This window comes from Festucalex cinctus, chromosome 10 (genome assembly GCF_051991245.1).
Source record: "Festucalex cinctus isolate MCC-2025b chromosome 10, RoL_Fcin_1.0, whole genome shotgun sequence".
Classification (NCBI taxonomy): Eukaryota; Metazoa; Chordata; class Actinopteri; order Syngnathiformes; family Syngnathidae; genus Festucalex; species Festucalex cinctus.
This window is the reverse complement of record NC_135420.1, coordinates 3,698,458-3,720,000: the sequence shown is the minus strand read 5'-3', so window position 1 is coordinate 3,720,000 and position 21,543 is coordinate 3,698,458. Positions and strand designations below refer to the sequence as shown.

The 21,543-nt window shown below is 38.4% G+C and overlaps 1 protein-coding gene across 3 annotated transcripts in view; it reads left to right on the top strand.

Moving 5' to 3' along the window:
- The window catches only part of pomgnt1 (protein O-linked mannose N-acetylglucosaminyltransferase 1 (beta 1,2-)), a 305,595-nt gene that overhangs the window by 161,551 nt on the left and 122,501 nt on the right, over positions 1 to 21,543 (top strand). For 2 of the 3 annotated variants that reach the window (XM_077533431.1, XM_077533432.1), the window contains exons 10-20: positions 848 to 918; positions 1,075 to 1,150; positions 3,231 to 3,314; positions 6,848 to 6,889; positions 9,270 to 9,328; positions 11,445 to 11,517; positions 12,705 to 12,833; positions 13,975 to 14,100; positions 14,198 to 14,262; positions 21,020 to 21,064; positions 21,142 to 21,298. In XM_077533431.1, the coding sequence (XP_077389557.1) occupies positions 848 to 918; positions 1,075 to 1,150; positions 3,231 to 3,314; positions 6,848 to 6,889; positions 9,270 to 9,328; positions 11,445 to 11,517; positions 12,705 to 12,833; positions 13,975 to 14,100; positions 14,198 to 14,262; positions 21,020 to 21,064; positions 21,142 to 21,298 (927 nt within the window). The remainder of the gene's footprint in view (positions 1 to 847; positions 919 to 1,074; positions 1,151 to 3,230; positions 3,315 to 6,847; positions 6,890 to 9,269; positions 9,329 to 11,444; positions 11,518 to 12,704; positions 12,834 to 13,974; positions 14,101 to 14,197; positions 14,263 to 21,019; positions 21,065 to 21,141; positions 21,299 to 21,543) is intronic. The other variant, XM_077533433.1, reaches the window with a different exon arrangement.

Sequence of the window (21,543 nt, the reverse complement as noted above, 5' to 3'; positions counted from 1 at the left end):
CCACAATTAATCACGTTTTTTTTTCCCTTTTTAATTATTATTGTTATTATTTTAAACTTCCTTATGCTAAATGTTTTTAAAGTTTGCTGAATAATGTTAGTGTCAATGTATGTTCTTGTAGTAAATTTTGTACCTACTTTTATTTTCTCTTCTTCCTCTGAATGTTAACTACTGTTTGTTGATACTTATGTGTTGTCTTTCCTTGCGTAAAGCACATTGAGTTGCCTTGTCTATGAAATGTGCTTTACAAATAAACTTGCCTTGCCTTGCCTTAAAGATGACATCACCTGTGCTCAGGAAGTAGGTACTGACCAATCATGACTTAGTTTGCTGACCAAACCCAGAAAACAGGTGAACCATGATTGTCATTACCTACTTCCTCAGCATAGGTGATGTCATCTTCAGTTGACAGCAAGTAGAAAAATGAGTTTTTAAAGGTATTGTACATGAAAAATCATGGTTATCAAATTAATTCTGGACAAAAGATTAACTTTTAACTGCTGAAAATGGCTCAATGAGTCAAGTATACCTTCATTAACTTTTAATTGTACACTAAATAAAATATTACACAAAATATAACATCATTGGCTGGTGTCACACTGCAACTTCCGGACAGCAGCGGGCGTTCGTGAGTGAGCAGATTAAGGGCAGATGTATTCCTGAAGTCAAGTCATCTTCAGAAACACAACACAACAAACATATTAGTATGTAATCTTATTGTGATACATAAAATACCTGTTTTAAATGGTGATCACTGCTAACTGGGTCATATCCTACATGTTCTTGTTTTAAACAAATCAAACTTAGACACAGTTATTTACCGGTACTTTCATTTTTTTCCTTCTAGCTGCCCAACAATAGCGTCTTCAATGTCCCTGTAGCTGTCATTGCAGGAAACAGACCGAACTACCTCTATCGGTAAGAGCTCAGGATTTAAGAGATTAAAATGGGGGGAAAACTTGGTCAAAATAATTCAGAATGCTTTGTTATTGTTAAAAAAAAAAAGTCAAATAAAACTGTAAACATAAAAGGCATCATTCTTACCTATTTAATATATGTACCATCTGTTTTCAGGATGCTAAGGTCGCTTCTTTCAGCCCATGGTGTTAACCCACAGATGGTCACAGTCTTCATTGATGGGTATTATGAGGTACTGTATCTGGCTTTTGCTTTGTACTTTTTTTTTTTTTCTCCTTCGCTTGGAAAAATCTTTTCTTCAACATAGAATTCCATGTATTAACATTTTGTGTTTATTTGAATCTTGGATTTTTATTTTTGACTGAAAATATGCTCTCAAAAAAAATATAAACGCAACACTTTTGTTTGTGCTCACATTTTTTTTATGAGAAGAATTCAAAAGATCTAAGACTTTTTCCACATACATAATATCACCATTTCTCTCAAATATTGTTCACAAACCAGTCTAAAGGTGTGATAGTGAGCACTTCTCCTTTGCCGAGATAATCCATCCCATCGGCAGGAGGCCCCAGGGACGACCCAGGACACGCTGGAGAGACTATGTCTCTCGGCTGGCCTGGGAACGCCTTGGGATCACGCCAGCGGAGCTGGTTGAAGTGGCTGGGGAGAGGGAGGTCTGGGTTTCCCTCCTAAAGTTGCTGCCCCCACGACCCGACCTTGGATAAGCGGTAGATGGATGGATGGATGGATGGCTCGTTAAGCTCTAAAACAAGCAAAAGAAAAAAAAAAAAAGAGGACATGCTCACTGAACATGCATGCTTTTGCTCCATGGCAGAAGTTACTAGAACACAACAAGTCACGGAGAGAAATACAAAACACCTTCCCCCTTCTTTTCATGTATCCTTCAAGATCGCCAATGATATCAATGTGAAAATAAATCCTCTTAAGCAATGTGTTGATGGGAAATTTTCCCACACAGAAAGAGAAAAAGATCAAATAAATTGTATTAATTTTATCGACTACTAATGCTTGTTATGTTTCAAGATGTCGATGCTCTCACCATGCTGGGCGTGTCTTGAGCATCCACATGCCGTCATCTTTCAGTTGACTATTTCGCGTGCTCACAATGTCTGTCCTCACCTGGGGCCGCCTTTCATGCATATCAGCAATGTGTCTTCTCATACACAGTCAGTCAGATTTTGGACCACGGTCCACACACAAGGCGCACCTCACTATTAGGCGCGTCGTCTACTTTTGAGAGAATTTAAGACTTTAAAGTGTGCATTATAGTCGTGAAAATACGGTATACATTTGCTGCAATGAAAAATTGCTTCTGCATGTAATGAAGAATGTTTTGCTCTGCTCCACACTCACATTCACAAAGCCTAACGGAAGGCAACCTATCAGGAGATGACTCATAAGAACAAGAACATCTAAACTAAGTCTGCCTGTTGTCTGTTAAGAAATGATTGCAAACTTGATCACACGTACTCAGCAGTCTTCCACTCACATGCACACACACACCCCCACACCCCCACACACACACACACACCCACACACACACACACACAGACACACAGACACGCAAGTACACTGTGTTCCAACTATGCCTTGCATTTGCACTTTTAGGGTTGGAACAGCCATGTAACTAGGGACGTGAAAACTAAAAAATAGAGGGTGAGGAGAGGATTCTTTTAGAGAGTGCAGTAGTCAATTGTATCAGTCAGTTCCTCTCCTCTCTCCTCGTGAGCTTTAAACTGAGTGTCTTCTTTGCATTTTGTGTCGTATTTAATTAATAAATGTCAAACGGGTGAACATGACAATAATCCAATTTTTTTTTTGTCGTGTGCTGAAGGTTGGATCCCAAAGTGCAGATACAAATAAGGTTTTAACTATTTATTCACATTGAGAGGCGTAGAACACACTTGACTAGACGAGAAACAAAGAGAGTTGCACAGAGGGACATAAAGCAATAATCCGGCGAAACACACACAATTCACAGACTGCACCTACAGACAGTGAATCAATTTGATTGGTTGTAGCAAGTAAAAGACTAAAGAGCGACATCACAAAGGTCCAGACATCACCTAAAGGATTAAAGATCGACATCACATAGCCTAAAACTATTTGAAACTAGAAGATGGTTATATGATGGTTACATCAGTTCAAAACAGACACTTGTTATGTCAGTACCAAACAGACACTTGACCTCACGGTCGTGAACCCAACTTAACAGGTCATGAACTCAAACTTAACCCTGGCGTGACCCCAGACATATTTTTTGTTTTTATTTATTCTTTTATGTGACTTAGGAGCCTATGGATGTGGTGGCACTGTTTGGACTGAAGGGAGTTCAGCATACACCAATCAGCATCAAGAATGCTAGAGTGTCACAGGTAACACTCAACATTCATTCCTCAACCTATCTTGCAAGGCACAGTCTGAGATTACTTTTCATTAAATTGAATAAATACGAAAGAATTATAGGCAAGACACTGACAGCTTTATTTATTTAGCACATTTCATACACAAATTAACTCAATGTGATTTACATGATTACTACAACATTTATAAACATTTAAAAGCAAAGAGCTTAAGAGATTTAAAAACAAACTAAGTGCAATTTCTTGAGAAATTGCACGGGAATGCTGAAAGCTGACTGCTTATGAAGTAAATTGAAAGATAAATTATGTGAATTACAAAGTTTTAATTGAAGTTGAAAGATAAATGAATAAAAAGAACTGAGAAGTATCACAGAGCTGGTAATGATGATAAGTTGTGTGTATGGAAGTGGGCGTGGAAAGTGGGACTTAGAAAAAGTTCAATGTCAGTTCCATTGAAAATTAATGGGAAAAAGTTTAGATTTAACGTCAAATTGTGCGCGTACTGTAAGTAACGTGGAATCAGACGATATATACCCCGAGAATCAATACGAAATTATTGGTCGTCAGATTACTCACCATTTAGTTGCCGTCGTCGTAACCTCTTTTAATGTACCTGTATTGGAGCATTTGTGAATTAAATAGGCCGAGCGGCGAAAACAAAACAAAACAACTCTTTAATGACAACTTGCATGTGACGTGCGCAACCACGCCAGATCTCCAAACGCTGTTTAGCAACAAGTGCTGTGTTGCCTTCATGAACCATGGGAAACTACCAAACCCGCGTCCTATCCACAAGGATTGCTACAGAATGCTAGATGTTTTTGAAATCAAATCGGAGATGTTATGTCATATAAGTAAAGCAGATTTTACTTTGTCTACACTTTAGCATGTGTGCGATTGGTGCTAAATGTGTTGTGTGGGGAAAACTGATTTGCCAGACTGACAAATTTAATGCCAAATTATTAATCCCTTGAATAATTTGCTTTTTAAAGTCTGCATGAGCGAGCAGAAGGGTTTGCCACCGCCTACCGAAGTTCCGCCCATAGGCTTTAAAACAACGAGGGGACCCCCCCTCTCTCTCTCCCCGCTCTGTTCCGCTCCACGCTTATTCTACTGACCATCCTAAGGCCTGCAAGTTTCCCAGCGTGCACCCAGTGACTATTTGTTTGAAACTTGTCAAACACGTGGCCCCTTTTGTTCCTGGCAGCAACCATTGCCACGAGAGCAGACACTCGCTCCACACTAAAGAGACTCTTTTACTCCATTTTTCCTTGTTTTCCCCTTTTTTTCTTCACCATCGGTGACTGCCCGCCATCAACGAGCTCCGCGGCCCCGGGTACACTTGCAACGTACCGCCGGACTCAAGGTTGTGCACCCAAGCCGCACCGCATCTCACCTGCTATTCGGTGGCGCCCCGCCGCTGTGCAAGCGCACCTCCAACGGAGGGCCTTCGCCGGCACGCTGCGAACCGAGCTCCAACACCTGGAGTCGGACAGCTGCCTGGCAGAACCAACCACGCCGGAGAAAGATCTCGCCGACCAATCAAGGGACGAGCCGCGCAACTACGTCAGCCCCCGAGCGGCTCCCTTGCTCACCTGTGGAATAGCCCCTTTTTTGATTTTCTTGCCTTTTTGAATGAACATTGACTATTTTTCCCCCTTTTTCAAAAGACCTCATGTTTCTGCTCGTTCGACGCAGCATCCAACTCGTAAGTGCACGTTTGATTTTCTCCAATTCGGCATATCACTGTGTGCAACTTACATTTGAAACATATCAAAGATCTGGCAAGCTAAATTTCTCTTTTCCTGTTTCCTTATTCGTTCACATTCTTCCCTATTTTGATTAGCTTTGTTTGATTTCTTTTCTTCTGACGGTAGGATAGTTAGGCAGTGTTTTGATTCTGTAGTGTAGCAATCGTGAATAAATAACTCTTTTCCGCCTAAGTCATCTGTGTTTCCGAGTGGATTATTATTCTTTTGTTAGTACAACGAACCACTGAATATCGAGTGTGGCGACTTTAGATTATAAATGACTGATGAAGAAAGGATTTTGGTCATTGTTTGCTCCTGCTAATCAAAGCAAAGCCAACGTGGTGCCCCTAGAGGTTATCGAGGTAAATACAATTTACCTCTGCAACGTCCAGATTATTAATTCGTACATAAAACGACCCAATTATCGCTACATCATTAGAATTAACTTTTTTTGTTGGGGGGAAAAAAAAAATCATTTAAAAGCACCTTGAAAAAAATAATTGCGCGATATTGCAATCGCATTTTTGGGGAAAAAAATTGCAATTAAATAATTTTCCATAATCGTTGAGCCCTAGTAAATACTAATGTAATGGTTTGATCGTTTGTCGATGTTGTCTATTTACAATACCGGACATGCTGCTTCTTCGATGCCTCAAAAAAAAAAAAAGTCTGCATACATCGCAAGTACCACCACACATTTTCACTTATGCTCTTTTAAATGGGATGACATGAACATAAAAATGAGCTATGGCATATTTAACTTAAAGATGAAAAATGGTCCTTTCAAGAGAGTCATCCCGTTCCAGAATGCGCACAGGTTATATTAACTTGGAAATACAATAGTTTAGTGTCCCTCGTGTATTACTTGGGGTGGGAGTGGTGGGACAAAACTAACACAATATTTTAATTTTCTTCATGTGACCAAAAGCATTTGAGACATCACATCCCTGATAAGTTATCAAAAAAGCACTTTACACAGGCCACATCAAATGGCAAATAATCTTTTAATTGACACAAAATTATGAAATCAAATTTCCCATTGTGGTAATATGACCTAATTTAAGCAAGAAAATACCACAAGGAGCAACAATAAAATAAGGTAACTTTGGCTGATGCCTCAGAAAATAAATTGTAAGCTAAATGTGATCTTCAAAGTTGAGGCTGATTTCGTCTCTTGAGAGGTCAAACGTCTAAAACGTTTAAAGGGTTCAAATCTCGGACGATGACCTTGCCTGCTCTTGGAATAGACTTTCCATTGATACTTTTAACAGTTCCTGAAAATTTCAGGTTCATATCTTTTTCCTAAGGTACTGGTTGCTATGGACATTTGAAAGATGCAAGTACCCAAACTTTTTAAAGCCCTTTTTCTCAAAACTAGGAATTTCAACCTTCCAACATTAAAACTGCTTGTAACTTTGTCAAATTTTGAGCTACATCCATGTATGATATATCATTTTAAAGGGAATTAAGTGCAGAATTCGAATATATCAGTATCTCAATTTTGATTTTTGATTTTTTTTTTGGCACATGAGGGCCCTTTTACCAGATATATTAAAAATAGGAAGCAGAAGTGTCGGGTGTTATTATGTTATTTTTTAAATTAGTACAAATAAATAGAATTTTGAAGTTGATTAGTTATCCATATAATTTGATGCCAATGTCGTACCAAAGTGAAAATATTGGTATTGTGACAACACTATTTTTCCCATTCTCTGAAAGATACTGATGCTAAAAAAGGTTAGCAGTTGCTTTAACAGTTTGCTTTGAGTGAGTTGAATTTCCCCTCTGTCACAGCACTACAAGGCCAGTCTGACAGCAACGTTCAACCTTCGCCCAGTGAGTACCGGTAATTTATTTATTTATGTATCCAACAAATGAGTTAGTCCCTCAAGCGTCATATATAGTACATGGCAGAGGTGTGGACTCAAGTCATGTGACTTGGACTCGAGTCAGACTCGCGTCGTGATTTTGACGACTTTAGACTCGACTTGAAAAAAGTGGAAAGACTTACAACTCGACTTGGACTTGAACAACTATGACTTGTGACTTAACTTGTACTTGAGCCCTTTGACTTGAAAAGACTTGCTTCTTCTACCTAAACAAAAAAAATTAAAATGTATGTAAACGATTAAGTTCCGTCTCGGTGTGTGCCTCACTGCGTGTGTGTGTGTGTCTGTGTGTGTGTGTGTGTGTGTGTGTGTGTGTGTGTGTACGTGTGCGAGCTGTGCTGACCTGACTGTCAAGACTCTATCGGTGACCCTGCACGATCGGTGACGCGCATGCGCAGAAGATCACGCCATCTTCGATCGTTACCTACGGCAAACTGACTCGAACAAAATGCCTTATATGCCTGCGCGATAGTGCGCGTTCGTAAAAACATGATACGTCATTGAAAAAAATCAAAGTTCGTGATGCATTATAAAGAAACTATTTTAATTCTACAGGTTTTAAAGACGAACGTTTTACTTTTGACTTTTCCTAGTGAGTCTTCACTGTTATAATTTACGTTTAGTCTGCAGTATTATTGTCTTTAGAACAATCTGTGGCCAATATCATAGGATAGGTTTTGAGGGAGGGTGAGGCAGGCGGGTCATTTAAAACATACACACCGCAGACTTACTTTAAAATGCAACAATGCAGACTCACTATAATGTAATGAGGTCAAAAGTAAAATGTTCATCTTATACGATTAAAAATTACTTAGTTACTTTAAAATTAAAGACGCAGTCTGCCGCTTTCACTCAGGAAAATGCACTTTTTAAATACAGGATTTAAACAAACTACTTTTCAATTTAAAGATCTGGGCTTTTCTTCACGTGTGGGGGTGATATTGTCCTAAACCCCCACACCCCAGCCTGTATTTTGCCATTTTGTGTTTGTTTTGTAAACAGCGGGACGTTTCTGTGGAAAGACAGTGTTTACACCCCTCCAGCCAATCCAAGAGCGGGGGGGTCGCAAACGGGGCCGGGCGAAGCGTATCGGCTGCGTGACGTCACTCCCGCAGCTTTGAAAGCACGCACTGATTTTTTCTTTTCTTCACTGAGTCAAAACAATAATAATAATCCGTTATATATACCTGTAATATATCTGTAATATAATAATAATAATAATTACGATATTGTTAAAAAGACTCAAAAGGACGTGAAACTCAAAGTGTAGGACTTGTAGGACTCGCTTGAGACTTGACAGTCTTCACTCGGGACTTGTCAGTCTTGAGACTTGAATCGGGACTTGAAGGGAAAGACTTGACTTACTTGTGACTTGCAAAACAATGACTTACTCCCACCTCTGGTACATGGATTAACATATTTCACCATTGAATGGTCAATTTGAGTTTTCTTGGAAAATTTTTCTATTTATTGAAAGCTGTTGTTATAGTTATAAACAATTATTAGTAGGGGTGTGAATTGCCTAGTACCTGACGATTCGATTCGTATCACGATTCACAGGTCACGATTCGATTCGATACCGATTAATCCCGATACGAATTTATAAGTCGATTGTTGCGATTTTTTTTCATTCAAATTTAGAAAATACTAATCAGTAAGCTTGTAGAGTGTAAGATTTATATGAAAATGTATTATTTATTTATCTGAAATTTCAGTCTTATAGAGGTTGTAATCTGTTTCATGTTTGAACAGCATTAAAATAAAATATTAAGGCTTAATGTTCCGTTCATATAACATTCGTCCATGCTCAAGGTGTGAATCCTAACCCGAAGTCAGACGTTTTGTTGAATATTTTTCCATTAAAAATGGAAGTTTAAAAATCTATTCACACACACACACACACACACAAAATGATGATAAGACGTTGAATCGGTAAGACTACCGAATGAACAATTCTGAGCTCTTAAAAAAAAAAAAAAAAAAAAAAAAAAAAAAAAATCGATTTTTTTTTTTATTGAATCGATTCGAGAATCGCGCGATGTAGTATCGCGATATATCGCCGAATCGATTTTTTTTAACACCCCTAATTATTAGTATATTATATATATATATTATATATATATATATTATATTATATTATTATTAGTATTATTAGTATAAACAATTGTTATTCTTCAATATTTCGTCATCTTGAATTTTACTGTTTTAATTTGTTTTGCAAATTTTGATCACTATGCTGAGTCATTTTCAATTAAAAATTAATTTGAATTCTATTCAAATTATGATACTTTAAAGATTTACTTTTTTTTTTTTTTTTTTTTCTCCAGGAGGCCAAATATGCTATTGTGTTAGAGGAAGATTTGGACATCTCCATTGACTTTTTCAGGTGTGCCGGAGCCTATATATGTTCCTCAAACACATTTTGACATATTTGTTTTTAGACGATTGCTCTCAGCTACTTGATTCTTGAAAGAAGCAGTGCTCATAGACCCGCCGCATTCAAAGCGACAGTATATATAAAATATACCATATTTACTGGTACAGCTTGGCAGCTTGTCTGGATTTGGATCACGTTTCTTAGAGGGAAAAGTTTTTTTTTTGTTATGAAAGTGATACGACGATACGTGACATTTTTGATTGACTGTTAGAACTGCAACATTGTAACGCTCTTCACCTGCCATTCTAATTTTGAATCTCAATAAATATAATAAACGTTTTGGCATACACACACTGCTTTGGCAGTTCAGTCAAGTTTGGCCAGGTTGCTTTGTATGCGGCGGGCCGAGACTTTACAGTTGATTATTTAAATTCTGTTTATTTTGTACGTGACTGCATGGAACTCTGAAATTAAAGTAAATCACCTGTGAAGAGCGGGAGAGATATTTTAGGGATAACGAGCTGTTCAGTTTAAATGCCATCCCTTTGTTTTAAAACTAGCTGACCAATTCAAAACACCTTGCTATCTCTTTTACACTCGTTTGGTCTCCATTATAACAGGTGTTTGTCAGCTAGAAAGAAATGTAAACCATTCATATACCATTATGAGGACATTTTTTCTAGTTCTCTTACAAAATATCTATCCTGATTATATTAGAATTATTGTCATTCTTTACCCAATTTCATTCATCTTTGACCGCCAAAAACGTTGAATAACGTTTAGTAAAATCTCGATGTATGCCGCTATAAACGTTAAATGACGTCAACTACATTTTGTTGTTGTTGTTTTTTGAAATCAATGGGCAGTGCAACGTCTTAAGTGCAGCACTGCCTGATCAATGGGTTGTGGAATCAAAAACACCTACCAACTATGGCCTGCAGTTGGCAGCATTGTATCTATTTTCAATGGGCTGCCGGTGTATGAAATTACAATGAAACATGAAGGAATCTGTTGAAATGGAATGGTTTCAAGGATATTGTAAATGATCAAAGCCTTTGCCACATTAAAGCTAATTCACAGAGCGGCACTAAACAAAAAAATATTTGTGTCAAAGTCACTGTTGTGGAGAAAATTCACAAAAAGCTCGCTTTCTCCTTCTCTTTTCAATTTTCGCTCAATGTCTCTCAAATGATCTCTTTTCAAAGGGTGATTACTTAAGAACGGAATAAGATAGAAAGATACTTTTTTTTTTCTCAAGAAAGAATGGAATCCGATCGTTCATGTATATGTATTAAAAGAACACAATAGTCTGTTTACCTTGAACGATGAGTTAAAATGCTCGAAATCGGCTGGCACTGTAGGGGCTTGTTTTTTTGGCACGTGTGGCAGTAAAAGAGTTAAGTAATTTTGTGGGGGGGTTTTCTTTTTGTTTTTTTGTAATGAGGCCCTGGTATCTGTTGTTGTTCTCAGGCAAACATAGGAACTTACTAACTCATTCACTCCCAGCCATTTTCACAGAAACAATCCCGTTCGCTCCCGGCTGTTTTACTGGATTTTGACTGATTTTGCAAGGCCCACAGAATATTGTGTTCAATTGCTATAAAAGCACCAAAAGAAAGATTAAAGTCTCTTCTTTCATCAGGAAAAAAAAGTATGTTTCTATCTGTTTCCGTTTTGCAGCAATTAGCATTAGAAGAGAGCTAAGTTTCATCAGTTTTCACAAATTTATAATTTAGCTTTTTTCTACATGGCCCTGGTTGATCTCCTTTGCTCTGCTGCCACCTGCTGCCCGTTTGTGTAACCGTTATTTGCAGTTGAGAGGCTGCATCAAAGCAAAGCAAAAAAAATAAAAATGTATAAAAACGTCTTTGGGGCACTTAAAAAACAAAAAAAACAAAACAAAACTGATTTACACGTTATTGGGAGCAAATGAGTTAATATAATAACCAAGTTTAATCACCACAACCTAATGTTTTTCTCAAGCAAGCATGAATTTGCGCTGAATTTATAGTGATTTTATTATGTGGTGTAATTCTGTAAGAAAATGAAAAACTGAAAATAATTGCTCAAGCAAAATGTTGTGTAATCACTAACAAACCATTTTTGCTTTTGGTGTCGTTCCTAGTTTTCTTAGTCAGACTATCCATCTGTTGGATGAGGACGAAAGCCTGTATTGCATCTCAGCCTGGAATGATCAGGTGAATAATCGGCTTTCTTCTTCTTCTTTTTTCCCCCCAAGAAAATATACTATTATATTGTCTATTTAATTTGTGAAGAACCGTGAGAATGTAGAATTTGCTCCAGTTTACATTGTCACCAAAGAGGCAATGTATTTAGAAATCTTTAAAGCAGGGGTGTCCAAACTTTTTCATTTGAGGGCCACATACAGAAAATCAGAATGATGCAAGGGCCACGTAACGTTATGAACAGAAATTGTGTTTAGTCCTAAAACAATTGTACAAATAATTTATTTGTGCTTTTGCATATTTAGAAAAATGCTACAGTACATAAACCAATTTATTTGTAATATGGCAGTAGCGTTATTATAGTTTTTGAATTTTTTAATTTTGTTTTTATTTTGGTTTGAGTTTTGTTTTTTAAATTCAGTTAGTTTTAATTAGTTTTCAGGGTGGTTCTGTTAGTTTTTATTAGTTTTAATTCTTTAATTAGTTTTAGGTTTTTTTTATGTGTATTACTTGTGCGCAATATTTAAAAAAAAAAAACACCATGTCTGAAGGTGCTTTTCTCTTGGTTGCTGCTAGATGATGTCACTTCTATGTGACATACTTTCAAATGTCATTATTCTGGTTTAGATCAAAATAAATGAACTAAAAATTACATTTAAATTTAAAGTCATCCGCAAAGTCTCATGCATTAAATTAAAGACTAAAAGGACATTTTTTGGGTGTAATTATAGTTAGATTTAGTTAGTTTTGTAAACATAAAATGTAATTTCAGTTAGTTTGCATTCTTTAAAAAGATTTTTTATTTTTTTAAGGAAATTGTTTTTGGAATTTTAGTGTTAGTTATTTAATTTTTGTTCACTAAAATAACCCTTAATAGCACTTGTATTAAAATTAAATGTATTCTAAATATTCTAACTGAGTCAAATGCCATTTTTAGCATATGCCGCGGGTCACTGAAAAAATGGACGGCGGGCCGCAAATGGCCCCCGGGCCGTAGTTTGGACACCCCTGCTTTAAAGTATCTGGGCTTCCTTAAACATTTTTATTTTGTTTGCCATAACTGAAGTTACACAATCATACGACATAATTGATTAAGAACTACCATTTGCAACCAATTGGTTATAAAATGTATATATGTTCTCTTTAACAAAATACACGTATAGATGTGAATTTGTAACTTGTTGGCGTCACATCTGCAGGGCTATGAACACACAGCAGAGGATCCTGCCTTGCTTTACAGAGTGGAGAGTATGCCTGGCCTGGGTTGGGCCCTCAAAAAGAGCCTCTATAAGGATGAACTCGAGCCAAAATGGCCAACACCTGAGAAGGTGCAGGATTGATCTTTGCTCTGCCAAGTGTACCAATGATGTCATGTTTTTTTTTTTTTTTTTTTTTTTTTTTTTTTTTATTGTTGAGTCTACTTGTACAGCTTTGCATATATTACCTCACCTTTTAGTCTGCCTGACACCTGCAACTAAACTATCACAAGTTCTTATTTATTAGAGGTGTCAAAATTAGTGCGTTAATTTTGAGTTAATTTAAAGTTCCTTTAATGCCACTAATTTTTAACGCACGATTAATGACCGCCCCTTACTTGGAAAGTAACAATTTCACTCGCAACGCAGCAGAGACATCCAGTCAAAATTTAGCAGTTATGCATTTATTAATAATGCATATATTTGTGCAGACTGGGGTCGAGTTGTATTTTTGCAATTTTAAAAAATGTGCAGAATTTCACAAGTTACTTTATGTTAAAGATTAGATTGCTATTATTATGAAAAGAAAAATGAACTGAACTGTCACCAATAACAAAATGCAATCATACCATCTAGTGGCAGAAAAATGACCAACACAAATCAATATCACACTTTTTTTTTCAGTACATCTTTTTAATTTAACTCAATTTTATGAATTATGAAATTGCTATATCAATGACCAAAAGATAGCAGCCATATTTCTATTAGTTTAACATTTTTTTCTGTTTTTGATAGAGTATGAAAACTTCAAAAAATATTTTCTTGTTCATTAAGAACAGAAATAAAAGTTGCGATTGATCGTGAGTTAACTATTGAAGTCATGCGATTAATTACGATTAAAAATTTCAATCGCCTGACACCGCTATTATTTATATATAGTAATGTTTCTGTTTGTAAGCCTTTTCTTAGGTTTGTTGATAGCAATTGTTTTTACGAAAGTATGAACCGTCCTAACGTATTTAAGATAATTTGTAACTTTTGTAGTTTGTCTAGAAAACACCATTAATCATTTATCCAAAAATCAAATGCACTTTCTTGAGTTAATGCAAACCAATTTGATGTGATATTGCAAATATCTGATTGTCAGTATCATATTTTACAGCCAGACAAAATTTCCATATTGTGGGGTAGCAGTAGCACAATGAATGGCAGAAACCTTGTAAAATAAACATATTGTGTGTTTGTTATTGTGATGCTGATGTGGTATGTGTAGTTGTGGGATTGGGACATGTGGATGCGAATGCCAGAGCAGAGGAAGGGCAGAGAGTGCATCATACCTGATGTGTCCCGCTCCTACCACTTTGGCATCATCGGCCTCAACATGAATGGATATTTTCATGTAAGATGAAAAGTCCCTAATAGTAGTTGATTCATTTCATTCTAATACAGAGTACCAGTAATTTGATCTTCTTATCTGTACTCTCTCTTTTACATAGGAGGTATATTTCAAGAAACACAAGTTCAACACAGTTCCACATGTGCAGCTGAAGAATGTGGACAGGTGTGTATAAATAGGACATACAATACTTTGCATTTATTTCATTTAATGTAGTGGTTCTTAACCTGGGTTTGATCTAACCCCCGGGGGTCCGGTGAGTCAGTATCAGGGGTTTGGCAGAGGTCAAGACACACACTTGATGCATATGATTCATGATGATACGACCTACTTGGCCATCCTTGGCTGCAGATGGTCATGCTACATTGCTTGGCCTATCTGTGCTACAGCGAACTTGGAATGCTCAGTAGTCGACTTGTGCCAACTGTTACGGACGGACGGAGGAGTCGAGTCGAATCGAATCGAGTCGAGTCGAGTCGTGTCAAAAACTTTGGTGTCTTTTTGGATTCAGATTTTACCTTAAAGCAGCTCTATGTAAGATTTAACATTTCAAATCTCTACTGCCACCTGTGGCCGAAAACAAACCGCACGCTCGTACACGCTGCGCGCACTCGTACGTGCATGACCTCAATACTGAAGACTGGGCTCTTCATATCCAATTAAACTATGTTTTCAGAGGTAAGACGTTTTATAATGTTATACAAAGCTGGCCACTTCACGGAATGAGACTCTCGATCCCCACTAAACAATTGATGTCCATGGGACGTGCAGATCATATTGCTTTAGTCGGTCGAAGTCCAGTCCTGTGCTGTACTCCAAAACGATGTGCAAATTACGTCAATTAATTGGACCTCATTCCGATGTTAATATGCAGTTACATATTGTAGTCACCCCGCTCGACGGACGTCAACCTGATTCTAGTCATTATTAGTGTATGTCGCCCCCAGGCTAGCGTCATTGTGCATGAGCCGAAAGGTGGGCTGTCATTTATGGAAATTGACGATTGTGAAAAACATATAGACCCATTCACTAAGTGTGATATGGCCGTGAATGTTATCGCCATTCAGTTGTACCGTTCACATTCCGTTCGCATAATGTAGCTACAATAGGCTGTTTTCACGGAGGAAAATAAGGCGACATTTAGACTGATTGAAACGCCGCGGAATGGAACGGCTGTTCTTCATAAAGTCATTCTGTTCTATTACATTCAACTTTGCCGCCCCTTTCACGCTAAATGTTGCCGTCCACCTCACTTTCACCCCAATAGTTACGACCGAGAAGTGATCGATCTTGAGGTTACTGCTATTTGAAAACAACACATTTTCTTCTCAATGTCAAGATACTCGCTTCTTACCTTTTCGAGTAGAAAGAAAGCCAGCTGTGAATCACTTTTCTAATCCAAGTCCGATCTCAACTCTCTCCACCGCTGAAATGTCAAACCAATGTTCGCTCTCGTTCTCGGCGCCAGTCACTATCAAGTTTAGATTTATTTTTTTTTTCGTGGCACTTGACATTGTTTTCATTTTTTTTTTTTTTTTGAGCAGCCTTCCGCGGAGTAACAACGGGTGTCTGGGGCAGCGAAAATCTGTACTAGTTCCGTCTTCGCGCGACAGGAAACAACTGACGATGACGCGAATAACGTCACATCCCGCAGACAGAGGGCGGGAAATTCGAAGGATTCGGACCGGACGCTTCCTAAATAATATTGGCCAGAGGCTTGTAGGAGTACCCATTGTGAACAGCGAAGATGTTTATCTACTAATTAGAATATGTTTCAGTCATAAATGGTCAAATAAAAAGGCTATTGTTAAGATATTTTTTTGGGAAATCCTACATAGAGTAGCTTTAACAACCCATATTAGGTGCGTTTCCATTACCCTCAGTTTTGCGCAAAAGACGTGTTTCGCAAAAGCAAGCTGGTAATGGAAACACTGGATTTGCGAATGGTCGTGTCGTCGAGTCGTGTCGTGTCAAACGTACGTACGGACGGACGGACGTGTCGTGTCGAATACTCGAGTCGAGTCGAAAACTTTTGTCTTTTTGGATTCAGATTTTACCTTCGCAACCCATATTAGGTGCGTTTCCATTACCCTCAGTTTTGCGCAAAAGACATGTTTCACAAAACCAAGCTGGTAATGGAAACACTGGATTTGCGAACGGACGGGACGGGACGGGACGGGACGGGACGGGACGTGTCGGGACGTGTCGTGTCGTGTCGTGTCGTGTCGTGTCGTGTCGTGTCGTGTCGTGTCGTGTCGTGTCGTGTCGTGTCGTGTCGTGTCGTGTCGATATTTGGGAGTTTTTTTTTGTTTGTTTTTTTCGCAAATCCTGTGTTTCCGTCGCGTCGCGTCGCGTCGCGTCGCGTCGTGTCGAGTCGAGTCGAGTCGAAAACTTTTGTGTCTTTTTGGATTCAGGTTTTACCTTCATAACCCATATTAGGTGCATTTCCATTACCCTTGAGTCGATAACGCCAGAAACCTTTGTGTCTTTTTGGATTCAGATTTTACCTTCACAACCCATATTAGGTGCGTTTCCATTACCCTCAGTTTTGCGCAAAAAGGCATGTTTCGCAAAAGCAAGCTGGAAACGGAAACACAGGATTTGCGTAAAAAACAAACAAAAAAAAACTCCCAAATATCGCAAAAATGTTTTTACGCTCACATGAGGTGGTTTTTGAGACGTGTCGAAAAAGAAGTATTTCGCAAAAGTGTAATGGAAACACTTTTTACGCATTAGTAGTCATGTGACGCCCGCCCGGTCACGGAGGAAAGGAATGTAACACGTTTAGGTGTATTTTTATTAAACTTGCAATTATTATTTGTTTTGAGAATTATTAATTTCGGTATTGTATTTTAGTTTTACATGTTGAGGTGATTTGTATCTACTGCACGTCAAAAGAGAGAGAGGTGTAACCGATAGGGATGTAACGATAACTGCGATATCGTGATATCGCGATATTAAAACTGCCACAATATATCGTCGTCGTCATGTCACGATATTAAAAGCAGCACATCTGTTAAAAAAAAAAAAAAAAAAAAAAAAAAAAAAAAGTCGGGTTGATTTCCACTTGTGCAGTTGTAGCACCCTCTGGTGGCTAGTTTTTGAGTGCAGTTTAATTTTCACAAGGCATGTTTTGGCATGAAGGGGAACGAAATATAAATAATAATAAATAAATAAATAATACAGAGTCAATATGTGGAGAAACTCAATTTACTGTATTGATTAATTTCTTATGTAATTTAATATTAATTCATTTTATTGATTAAAAAAACATTGTATCAATTCATTGTAATGCTTTTATTAGTGGCTCAATATACATATTTTTATATATATTTATATTTTCATATATTTTCATTGCTGTAATGTACAAAAACAAGATTGTGTGTTGTTGTTGTATGAGCTTCCCCACAATATCATGATAATTATCATATCGTGACCTTCGTATCCTGATAATATTGTATCGTGATGTTTGGATATCGGTACATCCCTAGTAACCGAGCGAGCGTCGTTTGAGAAGTTGAATAAAAAGAGAGAAGCTTGAAATCCTGTCCTGCCATGTCTGGTTAATTTAGCAGTGACGACGCCAGAAAACATCAGAAACTTTAAACTATTTGTAACCCGCCTTTTACCCAGCGTCCGGGAACAACATTATTTTAGGGTTACAGGAAGTAGGAAGTACGGGGCCAATCGCTGTCCTGTCGGTCTTGGAACTGCCTCCCAAGGGAATATAACAAGTCTTTTTAAGCACAAATCGATTTAGAGAACCAATATCCCGCCGTTCAATGCATATCGTTGCAGAAATCGCACACAAGGCGCACACACACACCACCAACAACAAACACCAAACAAACTTCATTTTGGGGATGATCAGACAGCAAACAATTTTGCACTGCATTTTGCATCTTAGCACAAATCTTGCCATCTAAAATTAAATGGTAACACTTTCTGAGTACACACTATGAAGCATCGAAGCATCAGTTAAGCATTAGTTAATAGGGAGTTAATCATTTATAAAGCATGGTTCTGACATGAATAATCATTAGAATGTAGTTAATGAACAGTCATAAATGTTTTGCCATCATTAATAAGCTTATCTATAATGTGCTCAATTATTGCATTTTCATACTTTATAAATGATACATTTAGCATTTCTAAATTACGTATTGCATCATTTACTAAGCTGCTATTTAGGGACTGTCAATAGTTTTGTTTAATGTGGCATATTCTGCATTTGACTTATCTTTTTAGCAGTTTATTCTTCTGGAGCCACTGCAAGGTTTTGAGACGAACTCGAGCTCTCTTATTCTGCCATATGTACTTTCGTAACATTTTGTTCCATTCATTTAGCTGATTTTGACTCAATTCTGTTGGCAGGGTCTGGAACAAGTTGTAACAACTATGGCCTATGGCCCAGTCTACCCTCTAATTTTTTTTTTTAAAGTTTGCTTCTTCTAAAGCAAATTCTCTGCAGTTGCATAAATATTCCACTGCCCAGACAGGATCTAAGCTTGGTTAGCTCTGCAGGTGGTCACCCAACCACCAACAAAGCTCTTTTGAAGCCGCTGACCAGGTGACAAAGGAATTTATGCGTCTGCCAAAGGAGTGTATTCAAGCCCGCCATCCCGCAGCCCGAACAAATGGCTCCAATGATTTGGAATACACAAACGACTGATCAAAGGAATGTTCATGAGCTCTTATCAATCACAAAGGATATTCTGGCGTCTTGCCCTTCCAGGGGGGGCCCTCCTGGAACGTCTAGATGGAGTAACACCACCGTCAAGTGGTGAAACTTGGAACTATCCTGAGTGACAATTCATATAAGTAACCGCATTTTACACATTTATACCATGATAATTCTTGACAGGTAACTGAACTACGAATGATTCATGTTCTGTCTTTGTGTGTATGAACATCCTATTTCATTTGTACTCCATAAAGAATGAAAGATAATCAATATCTTTCAGTTCAGTCAAATTAGACAAGGAGAAGTTACCTCACAAGTTAGTTTATGATGCATTAATTACGATGTGTGTTAAACGGGTTGTGTGGGAAAACTGATTTGCCAGACTGACCAAATTTAATGCCAAATTATTAATCCCTTTAATAATTTGTTGTTTTTTTTAAGTCTGCGTGAGCGAACAGAAAGGGTGTGCCACCCCCTACTGAAGCCCCGCCCATAGACTTTAAAAAGATGAGGGGACCCCCTCGCCCTCTCTCTCTCCAAACCCTCTCTTCCAACATCATCATCCTCAGGCTAACGACCTGCAAGTTTCCCAGCCTGCTACAACTCTTTGTTCCAAGAAACTTGCCAACCACGTGGCTTTTTTTTTCTGGCAGCAACCGTTGCCACGAGAGCAGCCACTCGCTCCACGCCACGCCAAAGCAGGTGCAAACTGCAACGCTGACCCCAAAGACTCTATTACTCCTTTTTTTCTTTTTTCTCTTTCTTCACCATCGGTGATTGCCCGCCAGCGGCGACCTTCGCGGCCCCGGGGTACACTTGCAACGTACCGCCGGACTCAAGGTTGTGCACCTAAGCCGCTCAGCACCTCACCTGCTATTCGGTGGCGCCCCGCCGCGGTGCCAGCTCACTTGCAACGGCTGGCCTTCCCCGTACGCAGGCGCGTAGCGGACCGAGCTCCAACACCTGGAGTCGGACAGCTGTCCGGCAGAACCAACCTCGCCGGAGAATCAACCTCGCCTAGTCGCCAACCAATCAAGGGACGAGCCGCGCAACTACGTCAGCCCCCGAGCGGCTCCCTTGCTCACCTGTGGAATAACCCCTTTTTTTGATTTTCTTTCCTTTTGGAACGAACATTGACTATTTTTCCCCCTTTTTCACAAGACCTTTTTGCTCGCTTCGACGCAAACGATTTTCGTAAGTGTGCGTTTGATTTCTAACTCGGCGTATCCACTGTGTGCCACTTACGTTTGAAACATATCACAGATCTGGCAGGTCAAATTTCTCTTTTCCCTGTTCCCTTATTCATTCGCATTCCTTCCTTATTTTCATTTGCTTTACTTTATTTCTTTTCTTCTGACGGTAGAATAGTTAGATAGGCAGTGTTTTGATTCTGTAGTGTAGCAATCGTGAATAAATGTATGTTTTATTGACTCTATTCCGCCTAAGTCATCTGTGTTTCCGAGTGGATTATTATTCTTTTGTTAGTACAACGAACCACTGAATATCGAGTGTGGCGACTTTAGATTATAAATGACTGATGAAGAAAGGATTTTGGTCATTGTTTGCTCCTGCTAATCAAAGCAAAGCCAACGTGGTGCCCCTAGAGGTTATCGAGGTAAATACAATTTACCTCTGCAACGTCCAGATTATTAATTCGTCCAAAAGACGACCCAATTATCGCTACAAAGTCTAAGAATCTCAGTAGGATGTTCATTTTGATGGATTTGATTCTTGAACTAAAAGTAATGAAGGGGATCAGGTTCCACCTTTCTGCATCTTCCCTGGCTCTATTCTGAAGAGTTAGATAATTGACCTCAGACAGTCTCTTCAGTTCTTTTCAGAGATTTTGTTTGCCATGCAAGAGGATAGTTATCCTTAACGTGTTTTGGGTCATAATTATATGTGAGCAGTTGAGTTTTATGTACATTGATTTTATATACAGACGGTAAGCCAAATTGTTCAAATGATTGCATAATCTTAGGTAGGGATTGAGTTGGATATCCCAAATAAACCACAAGGTTTATTTGGTTTATGGGTTTCCTAAAGCTGTTTCCCCTGCGACCCGATAAGCAGTAGAAGATGGATGGATGGATATTTTATTTTTCAATAAAGAAGGGTTCGGTGAATGCATATAGGAAACTGGTGGGATTCAGTACCATCAACAAGGTTAAGAACCACTGGTTTAATGATATGGATGGAAGAACATGGTGTTTTGTATTTTCTTTTGTGTTTTTGTAGCTTAAAGAAGGATGCCTATGAAGTGGAAATCCAAAATCTGCTTCGGTGAGTGAGATTTAGATGAGTTACTGAGCATGATGTTTATTTCAATAAATTACGAGGTCGAAGTTTGGCTTCCTCAGATTAACTATTTATGATTCCAGAGAGGCTGAGGTGCTGGACCATACAAAGAACCCATGTGAGGACTCAATGTTGCCGGACTCTGAGGGGAAAATCTATGTCATGTTCATTAAGATGGAGTCGGAGACAGACACCTCGACCTGGACTGAGCTTGCTAAGGTAGACACATAGTGGTACACTATAATTTGTGCTGCAAGAGCATTTGTTTTCTCTCTGGGTGCTATGTTTTCGTTTGTTAAAAATGTTTTTGGCAAAAGGTGTTTTGGTTTCGGATTTATCCTCAAGATTAAATGCAGCAGAAGCAATGATTCAAGAGTAAATACAGATGCAATTTGGTCCATCCATCCTTCCTTCCTTCCATCTCGCAAGATGGGACATTCCGAGAATTGCCCCTCAGAAGAGTA